We start from the raw sequence: 11,098 nt of genomic DNA on the forward strand, positions 1-11,098 counted from the left end.
TTATGTTATTTGATTTTTTTTAAATATATATAAGCCCCCCTTATCCGAAAATCCTGGCTCCGCCCCTGGCCAAACCTACCATTATTTGCCACCTTAATCATCGTTTTTCGTTATAACCGTAACCACCATACGTTGTTGTTTTCTTTGAAAACCCTACACCACCACCGCTCACTACATAACTCTCACTGATAATTGTTTAAATGTAGTAAACTATTTGCACAAAAAAACTAATTGCCGCCTCTATAAACAAATTTCTGAAAAAACTATTCGCACCTGACGTTTGACGCATGTAAACGGCTAGTGTGTGTGTGTTTATATATATATATATATATATATATATATATATATATATATATATATATATATATATATATATATATATATATTAACAGCAAACTTGCAGTCTGGAGTTGGTAATAATAAGAATCTTGAAACATTATCCTGCAAATATCCTTCTCTAGTTCCAGGAGCACCACCACCACCACATGTAGTTGGTCTTGCTTTCTTCTAAAAGAAACCCATATGCTCTGAAATCTGATGTTTACTAATCTCCTTACTCTCATTAAACACATAAACCTTAGGGATTTTCCCAAAAAATCCCAACTAGTGAACACAAACATACCTTCCGAAAGTAATCAAACCCACAAGTGAATTACACGAAATCTTGCCCAATCGCCCATGAAAGCCCCGATTTCAAAAACCCAATTTCCTCCTTGATGATACAAGTATCCACCACAAATAAAAACACCTGAGAGGTAATCAGGGAAGAGAGTTTTTCATTATGGAGTTCATATTTGATTGTGGTGTACTTAGGGAAGAGTTTGGCTGGGAGAGTTATGTATGTTCCTTGTCTTATTTGTTCTTGTTTTTATGATGGGTGGGTCAAAACAAACATATTGGTTTTTGTTTCCGGTCCTTGCCATTTCACTTGTGGAATGAGTTAAATGAAATTAATGGACCGAATCCTTATTTGTGGATTGAGTCCAAGCTATTGAACGTTATAACAAATATGTTGATTGACATTTTTGGACTCGGATCATATTTGGACCAATTAGAAGCCAAATCAAACACACTCTAATAGACATGCATATTTGATACTAAAATATTTGTTAAGATACATCAATTGGATTCTCTGTACATATTTAAGATTCAAACATGATTCAAAATTAAGTAAATATCATTAATTGGGTTTTTATATTTGCATCGGTTACATCATTAAACATATAGATTTAAGATTCACAGTCCACTAGAAACTAAAAATAAAATTCTGAAATACAAAAGAATTGAGAAAATGGGATTGAAAATCAGAAAACAACCTAATTAGTGTTTGATGTTTATACTTGATTGAGTTAAACTAGTAAGAAAAACCAATGACGGGAAGTTGGAACAAACACATTTGTCGCTTGTTGTCACACAGAACCGAACCGCATGTAGAGGCAAAGATATGAGAATGATCAAAAGAGATCAGAACTCACAAGAGAAACGACACATTAATGGAGTCACGAAGAGGATCAATAAGTGATGTGGGATAAAAACAAACCGACTACTGATCGTGATGAGAAGAAACGGTGATTTCTTTCCAATTTTTGAGCATTTTCTATGATTTGAGTTTTTATTTTTTTTCCCGAATTTTCGTTTCTGTTTTTGATTTTCAGTTTCCTTAACGTCGTTGAAGTATACATATAATAGTATATATATATATATATATATATATATATATATATATATATATATATATATATATATATATATATATATATATATCGTAAAAATTTGGTCCCTCTAATATGTTGCCCTATTCCGTCGAGCATCACACACTTGTTGAAGGCTTTAAGAAAGATGACAACTATTGATTAGGAACCGTAATTAATGAGATATTTTGCGGTAAAAAGTTGGCTCACATAAAGATGTGTGGAAAGACAAATTTGCCCTATGTACAAGGCACTTTAGCTTTCTAACAAAATCCGATAACCGAAGCACAAAACACAAATATGTTTGAATTGAAACTTGGTAAACATGGATATTTTTGTAATTTACTCCCAAATTAATTTTACTTTTTGTTGCTAGCATGTGAGAATCAGGTGGTCAAAGTATATTTCCCTCGTTTCGTGTACGGTGTGCTTCATTGACTTCACACTTAATTCGAGTACTGCTAAAGGCAAAATTTTGACCTGATCCGAATCTGATCGAGCATATGAGTATTCTTCTTCGATCCAAACTCAGTTTTAGTGGAGAGCAACCTTGATCCATTGCCATTGATCCCCCAATAAATGAATCCGAGAACAAGTTATTGCAGGCAGCAGATGCGATGATTATTAGGGCATTTTCGCGTTTTGCAAATTGTACTCAAGTTTGTTAAAGAAGTCATGTAAGTCTGATATTGATATCGAGTTGTACGATTGAGATATATAATACGACATTGGATCAAGGAGTGATGGAGTCAAGAATGGATCAGTATGAGATGATGGAGCAAATCGGTCGGGGCGCTTTTGGTGCCGCCATTCTCGTTAATCATAAATTGGAAAAAACCAAGTATTTGTCCTTTTCTATATGATGGGGTTTCTTAGCGTATAGTGTTGACTGTGTGGGATTGATTGGATCTTTATGTTGTTTAACAATGCAGGTATGTTTTAAAGAAGATTCGTCTTGCTAGACAGACTGAACGTTGCAGAAGATCTGCTCATCAAGAGGTTTGTTTTCCTGATTTTATCATCTGTATTGACTTATTTAGGTATCTTGGCAGTGTGTTCTTGATTATCTAAGTGCATTCATTGTTCAGATGGCTCTAATTGCTCGGATTCAGCACCCGTTTATTGTTGAGTTTAAAGAAGCATGGGTTGAGAAGGTTAGAAACAAATGTTACTGGAGATTCAGTGGATATTGTATTAGTTTCACAGTTTGTAATCTCAATTGGTTTGAATTTTGTTTGGTGATTTTTCTGATTTGGAATTTATTACTTGATTAGGGTTGCTATGTTTGCATTGTCACTGGTTACTGTGAAGGTGGTGACATGTAAGTCTCTAGAGAATCCAACACTCCTCCCATTGTATATCAAGGCCCTGTTTGTTACCCTGGACATGACATAACAAGTTGTACAAAAGACATGAATACCCTTCTCGTCCTCATCATTGAAAATATCCCTAGAAAGCTTGTCCAGTCATGTCCAGTGCAACAAATGCAGCCTAATTCTCATAGGTTTTATATAGCTAATAAAAATGACTCATGAATCAGAGCTGAATTGATGAAGAAATCAATGGGGCAATACTTTCCTGAAGAGGTATGTTTTCTAGAAACCAATGTCTTTTTGTTGTATTGAGATGTTTTTGGTCTTTTATTCCATTTTCTATGTTTTATCATGATTACTATATTTCTGCATATTGATAATCTTGTCCTTACAGAAACTCTGCAAGTGGTTTACTCAAATTCTATTAGCTGTTGAGTATCTGCATTCAAATTATGTTCTACACAGGGACTTGAAAGTATGTTATAGATTCTCAAATATTCTTGTACTTTTAGGCCCCGTTTGTTACACATGAGAGGACATTTCAATACAGAAAGCTTGTATAATCGCATACAGTTTTGTTATGTCATGTCCTGTGTAACAAATGTAGCCTTCATATCTTATAACTGACTCTTTTAGCATTATATCTCCAGTGTTCTAACATTTTCCTTACCAAAGATCAAGATGTTCGTCTTGGTGAGCTTATAACTGTTTTCTTCAGTAGAAGTTGATTTTAACTTCCTCTAATCTAATCCAGACAAAAATTGAGTAATTTATTGTTTTGCTTAGGGGACTTTGGACTTGCCAAGACTTTGAAAGCTGACGACTTGGCTTCTTCGGTATGTTTTTATATTCATATATTTACTTATTTGCTATTGTCAATCTATATATAATTGAAGTACCTACATTTACATATGACATACATCAAAATATCAAATTCTATAAGTCGTGTCACTATGTGTATGTATATGTATATCCCATGAAGGAAATTGTTGTATATATTTTAGGGCATGAGTATGATTCATGGCTGTTTAGCTAATCTAGACTTAATTTCTTTAATCCAGGTGGTGGGGACACCAAATTACATGTGCCCTGAACTGCTTGCAGATATTCCTTATGGCTTCAAATCGGATATATGGTCCCTAGGTATTTATTCTTCATTACAATTTCAGTGTACAACAGTTGTTAAATAAAATAAACCATCATTTGTTAATTGTTATTCAACATCACATCTGACACAAGGGTGAAATGGTCATTTACTCATATACCCCCCAACTTGAGCTCAGTATTCATAATGATTTCATGAAGTTACCCTTCTTAAACTTGAGCACAAACTTTAAGCCACATGTTTGTTGCTTTTCATTTCCCACTTATTTTTTGTGTTCAATAATATATTTTAGGTTGCTGTATGTATGAGATGGCTGCTCATCGCCCAGCATTTAAAGCTTTTGTAAGTCCTCTTGATTCTTGAACCAGTTTTTCTTACTCCTTTTCTTAATATCACTATTTAGCCCATGATTAGGGTTATTTTACCCTAAAAATAAATTCCTGATTCTTTTCAGAAAATTTATTTTTGATTGTGTTTATATATTTATTGGTTTCAGGACATGGCTGGACTGATAAGTAAGATAAACAGATCCTGTATTGGTCCTCTGCCTCCTTGTTATTCTCCATCTCTGTAAGTCAATTGGTTATATAAACAAACTTACTCTCATTTATATAATCTTCAAAAACACAAATATTTAAACAACAATTTCATGATTTATTTTGGGTAAACAAACATTTCTGAAGTTGTAATATCAATTTTTTTTTTTTTTTTTTTTTTCTTTTCAGAAAAACCCTTATCAAAGGAATGCTGCGTAAGAACCCAGAACATCGACCCACTGTAAGCATTTTCCTAATTGCACAAATTTCAAGGAATATCATCAATATTCATTATTTTTTACACATCATTATTATAACTTATCTTCTTCTTAAATTTAATTAGGCAACTGAAATCTTGAAACATCCATATCTGCAACCATATGTTGACCAATACCGGCCTTCAGTTGTTCTTCATAACATTACCCCTTCAAAGCCCCTTGGGAGACCTCATCATGATATAACAAGAAAAAAAAGATCTGAAAGCCAAAGTAGCAACAGTTCTTTTAGCGACAAAGATAGTGTCATTTCAAGTGAGAAAAACATTCAAATTTGTGACCATAAACCGGATGACGAACACTGCATCGATCCGTTTTTCAACGATGAAATGGACATCTGTGCGTTTAGAATTGAGGAGAAAGAGGTGGTGAAACAACCCAAGTTAAATTACGAAACTACCCCTGTGAAAAGTACACGCATGGGGGTTAAAGATGGAAAAATTAGGGAACATAGTTCCCCCATGCGTGGTGGCAGGTTAAAGGCTGGAGGTGTTGAAACACCACCACCACCGGAGAAGGCTAACTTTGAATTCAGGAAGAGAACTCCGGGATCAAATTCCGTGAAGCATCAGGTATGATTAACTTTTATTTAATTTTTTATTAATAATAATAAACTAATGAAGTAGCTATTTTTACAGTTACCTAGACAAGAGGGCAACCCAACCAGTGGGCCCACTATATCCATCGAAGATAAATTAAATCAAAGACTAAGAACCCCACCTCCACCCCAACCAAGTCTTCTTAGAAAACCATCATTCCCAGGAAGAATTAAACAACTAGCCATTGAGCCTTCTACTACTGAACCCATTCAGACTCCTGTTCAGATCATTCATGACACAACTATTACTAAAAAGGTCCAACCTAATGATCCCATTCAGCCCACAATTAGTCACCAAAAACATGACACTCATGATCCCATACCCATTCACACAAACACTCAACAAAAACTTGTTTCAAAGATCATACAAGAATCTCGAGTGGGTGTTGTTTCCGATAACAAACAAACCGATAGTTTCAATTCCGTTGCGTCTTCCGCTTCCATTCAGCGATTCCAACCTTACGATCAAAATGTGTTACCGAGTTCTCGAGAAAGCCCTGATTCCGGAGTACCCTCGGAATCACATTCCGATTCAACGTCGTCGGCTTTACAGATTCCGACGATTGAAAAACTCACTCCTGGTGACATGATTCACGGCATCAGTCACAGTAGCTTTCCCGATAGCAAAATCTTTTCCTCTCCAACATCTTTGGAGCCGTCAGATCAATCTGGAAAAACGGAATTGAAACCGGAGGTTCCGGACATGCCACCGCCACCGCCACCGGAAATTCAGGAGGAGCCGCCACAGCCACCACCGTCAACGCCGCCGGTGAAGGAAAGTTTGGATATAACGTCCACCAGGCAAAGGGCGGAGGCGCTTGAAGGGCTTCTTGAATTATCGGCTGATTTGCTTCAACAAAACAGGCTACAAGAATTGGCGGTTGTTCTTAGACCTTTTGGGAAGGATAAAGTGTCCCCACGGGAGACTGCTATTTGGTTGGCCAAGAGTCTTAAAGGGATGATGATTGATGACACGAATCGGAGTTTGTAAACTGGTACGTTTTTTTTTCTTTTTCTTTGATTGATTTATATTGGTGGGTTTTTTTTTTTTTTATTATGGTTTTACTTTGAAAAAACAAGATGGTTTTACATTTCCCACGTTGTGTTTGATTTTGTTTAAAGTCTTCTCTGTAATTCATTCATTGTGTTATCTTTGTATATATGGGCATTACAAACGAAACGAAATAATTTTATGAATTGCTTCCGGTTATTCTTGTTAGTTATTATTAAAAGAAACCGCGAGTTAAGATGCATTGTAATTCGAAGTTTGAAATGTTTTCATAAAGGCCAGTGAATATGGGTCACTCTATATTATTTTTTTGCCACATCAAGCTAGAAAATGGTCAAAACACACCACGTTATTTTAACTTCCATGTCATTTTTTTTTCGTTTTCTTTAATAAATAAACAAAATAATTTTATAATTTTATAAAACATAACATTTTAACTGAACAAAATATAATTTCATATCGGTAATGGCTAAGTTTGTGTTTTCGCTTGGTCAGTTTTGTGGTTCATTGATTCGGTCTACTAACTAATCGTTTACTAACTATTGAATGTATTTCAAATTAACAAACATCATAATTACTATTCAAAATAAGGATAATATTTCATCATAAGGGAAGCAGCGATATCTGACAAAAATAATTGTAAACTTTTAGAAAAATATAGAATGACATTAAAAGAAAGTGTATTTGGAAAGAGTCCAACTCCAAGCACACAGTTCAAGCACAGCTAAATGCACAGAAAGAACAAAACTTGCTATTATCGAGTTTTTATAGGGCCTAGCTAGAACAAAACTTGAACTGTTTTCTAATGATACTAAATATGCCAATAAGTTGTTTAAGTTTCATTATATTGTTAAATTGGATTTCAACCTTACCACCAAAACTTGCTATTATCGAGTTTTTATAGGGCCTAGCTAGAAGGAAACGTAAATATAGATGAACGTAGGGATGTTACCAATCCAACCGGCCCAAACCCGAAAATCGAATAAGGGTAATTGCATGAACCGAAAACCGAACCGATTAAATACGAGTTTGGTTTGGTTAGGGTATTAATCGGTTTGGTTCGCTTATTACCCGAATAAACCGAATAACATGTACAAGATGATTATGGAGCAAATATAACCGAAAAAACCAAATAAACCATATTGGGATTCTATAACCCAAATAATATAATAACAATGTAGTTTTATACATCAACGTAAAACATTCAAAGACTAATATAACACAATACCACATTGAAAAAACAATATTTATAAACCAGATTAACATAATGAGAATTAATTTTTTACTTGAGTTTTTTGAATTGGTGTCTAATATTCCATGACTAGACAAAGTATGAATTCGTAAATCCTTAGAGACAATAAGAAGAGTTGATTTTTGAAAGTCTGAAACAAGATGAATGATTTCGATTTTGGAAATAGTTGAGTAGATTGGTCGATTTTGAAACGACGAAAACAAGCGTTGAGTTTTTTTTTTCTGTTATGAACGACGATGATAGAAGTGTGAATCGTGATTTTGATTTCTGTCGATAAGAGGAACGGGATGAGGAATGTTTGCTTATTCGAGTCGGGTATTTAGAACCGAATAACCTCTTATTTGGATAACCCGAGAACCGAATAAGCATAATATAGATACCCGAAACCCGAATTGAATTGTTTATGCGGGCCTAATTCGGTTTGGTTCGGTTCGGGTTTCCGGGTCAAATTTTCATCCCTAGATGAACGAATTATAACATGTTAGATGCTCAAGTAGACGCTGCATAAAGTTTATTGAGAGTTTGACAAATTTAACCGATTTCTAACCAAACTTTCCAACAAATAAAATAAAAACAATTTTTTTTTTCAAAAATAACCCTCGAGTACGCAGAAGCGAGGGAGGGGTTTGTGTGGACTCAACATTAATTTAAATATAGGAATATTTTGGTAATTTCCATGAGTTACAGTACCATCTCTATGGATAAGAATACCCTCTTTGAAACTATGTAGTTAAAAAGATACGAAGAAAAATCTAACAATAAAATCAATGTGGTGTAGTGGTACGTGCTCTCTCCCTTTATAAGGAGGTTGGGAGTTCTAGCTTGGTATATCCCTTTTTTCGTCCTCAAACTCATTTCCTATATAACATGTGGTAATCCATTTAGTTATTCACTTACATCCATACTCCATAGTTCTCTATTATAAGTGCTTGAAGATGATGCTTCAGAGGAGGGTGCACAACCGTACTCACCCCATATGTAGAGATGATAATTCAGAGGAGGGTGCGACAGTCAACAAATATCTCGTCCGACATTTTTCAACGTTTTTATTTTTAAAAAAATTGTGCTGTAGATCTGAACTGCCACACATATTCATGTGGAAAATTGTACAGTCTCGATATAGTGTGCGGTCATGACATTACAACATCATGTTATTCAATCGTCACAGAGTTTTGCCATATGGTTCAGATAATAATATGAATAGATGTGTATCGAGTTACATACTAGAAGAAACATATGCATCATCTTCCCACTCCATCTTAATAGGAAATACTTGACCTAATGATGGTCGTTTTAATCTCTATGTAACCGAATATTTATTTTTAACCTCAATTAATATGTTCGGATATCGATTTGGAATGATGAAAAAAAATTATTATTGTAATATTATTTTTTACATGTTACAAAGAAATAGAAACATAATTTAGAAATACCATACCATTATTTATCCTATACAATATTTACAAATAACAAAATACACAATTTAAAGTTAACGTGACAAATTTTAAAATATTCTAAGCATGTTCTTAAGGAAAACCGACACCGTTATTTCTGTTCTTGTATTGCAGCTTAGTCACCTTCAAAATTACTTCTTCATCCTAACTCAATAATTTGTTTTAGATCTTGTGATACATTTTGTTAAACATCTCCACCTTTGATCTTATATCTTTAAACCTACTCTTGAATTCTTCTTATGTTCAGTACTCTCTACGAGATAACTCATAATGAAACATATTTTAAAGTTGGTCTAAAGTGATCCATACATCAAATATGGGACGGTGACAAAAATATCTTCCTCAATGATTATCCAAGACCGAACGAGCATGATGTCTTCTTCTGAAATCCAGGATATTGGTTGATTTGTTGCCATTTTAGAGTTATATAAGTGAATTGAATGTCACTTTTATTTATAGTGGGTCATGAACATTTCACACAATCTAATACACGCATTCCGGACTGCCATACCAGTCATACAACATTACACACACTCAAAGACATAGACTCCTGACCTAACATTCGGGATACACGTTCCGGACACCCATTCCGAACACAATTTTAAAGTAAAAACGCCACACTATTAATATGAATCTATCATCCACTACATAACAGATGTAAATGAAGTACAATAGCAAAGTAATCACTTGATAATGAGTTCATATGAATTTGTTTTTTTTTTGCCATTATGAAGAAGAAGATTGTTATGTTTGTTCGGATATTAACCCATTGCATGAAGGACCAGATTTCTCATTCCTAGATAAAATGCATGGTGCCATTTTCCAAGAGACGACAAACACTGAAGAATCCAACGTAAGGGATCAAGCTCAAATTATATGAACTGAAAACACAATTAATCAAACAAACTCTTTGATTAAAGGAAAATAACTCAAAAACTTGTGTTACAATCTTAATAACCCTAACACGGCTAAAGAGATTATATAGACAATTGATACCGACTTGTACAATTGAATTAGGAAACTTTAGTTTAGAACAACTTTCCATAAACCAATTTACTTTTCAGAAAGTTTTGGATCCCATGACTTTAGGATTCCAACAATCACCCCCGAATCTCTAAGTCCTTCTAGAGACATCTTCGACCCGATCAAGCTCCACATTTCCTTGAATTTGGTTCGACCTAATGGTTTGGTAAGAATGTCCACCTTTTGTTCTTCATCGGGAATGTACTCCACCTCCACTTGTTCGTTTTCAACACAATTACGAATAAAGTGAAACCTTTTGTGAATGTGTTTGCTCCTTCCATGAAAAACGAGATTCTTCATTAGTTCGATAGCCGACTTGTTATCAACTCTTAGAACCACCTTCTCTTGTACTTTGTTCATGATTTCTCTTAGTAAATATTGAAGCCACATTGCTTGAAATGTGGCCGCCGTGGCCGCCATGAACTCCGCCTCGCAAGATGATAAAGGGACAGTACTTGCTTTTGCAAACACCATGTTATTGGAGATGACCTGTAGTAGAAAATGTGACCACTTGTGCTTTTCCGTCATCCGGGTCAACATTGTGACTACTATCACTATAACCAATGAGTTGGTTTTGTCCCATCCTCTCGTACTTGATTTTGTAACCCGTTGTTCCCTGTAAGTACCGTAGGATACGCTTGATTGTGCCGCCATGAGATTCTCTAAGGCTTTGCATGTATCAGCTAACAACTCCAACCACATATGCCATATCAGGTCTTGTTTGCAAGAGATATCTAAGGCATCCCACCACCTTTCGATATGTGTCAGGTCGATTTTGGGTTCTTCTTCAGCCTTTGACAATTTATTTCCCGATTCCATTGGAATATGGGCCGGATTGCAAC

General features: G+C 34.9%; 1 protein-coding gene across 1 annotated transcript; it reads left to right on the forward strand.

Annotated features, from left to right (window-relative positions):
- Positions 1-2,064: 2,064 nt before the first annotated feature.
- On the forward strand, positions 2,065-6,728 carry LOC111877012 (serine/threonine-protein kinase Nek5). The gene is made up of 14 exons (XM_023873564.3): positions 2,065-2,532; positions 2,624-2,690; positions 2,780-2,845; positions 2,966-3,012; positions 3,232-3,277; positions 3,399-3,479; positions 3,655-3,697; positions 3,791-3,840; positions 4,066-4,147; positions 4,402-4,451; positions 4,606-4,679; positions 4,835-4,886; positions 4,989-5,492; positions 5,559-6,728. Exons 1-14 carry the CDS (start codon positions 2,435-2,437, stop codon positions 6,507-6,509), a joined length of 2,211 nt encoding a protein of 736 aa, XP_023729332.1. The 5' UTR covers positions 2,065-2,434; the 3' UTR covers positions 6,510-6,728.
- The last annotated feature ends 4,370 nt before the right edge of the window (positions 6,729-11,098 follow it).

This window comes from Lactuca sativa, chromosome 5 (assembly GCF_002870075.4).
Source record: "Lactuca sativa cultivar Salinas chromosome 5, Lsat_Salinas_v11, whole genome shotgun sequence".
NCBI lineage: Eukaryota > Viridiplantae > Streptophyta > Magnoliopsida > Asterales > Asteraceae > Lactuca > Lactuca sativa.

What these genes read in the sequence shown, in the direction of transcription:
- LOC111877012 (XM_023873564.3), top strand. Translation starts at nt 2,435, where the DNA reads ATGGAGTCAAGAATGGATCAGTATGAGATGATGGAGCAAATCGGTCGG. An exon ending in GGCAATACTTTCCTGAAGAG is followed by an intron (nt 3,278 to 3,398) that starts GTATGTTTTCTA and finishes TTGTCCTTACAG; the next exon opens with AAACTCTGCAAGTGGTTTAC. An exon ending in CTGACGACTTGGCTTCTTCG is followed by an intron (nt 3,841 to 4,065) that starts GTATGTTTTTAT and finishes TCTTTAATCCAG; the next exon opens with GTGGTGGGGACACCAAATTA.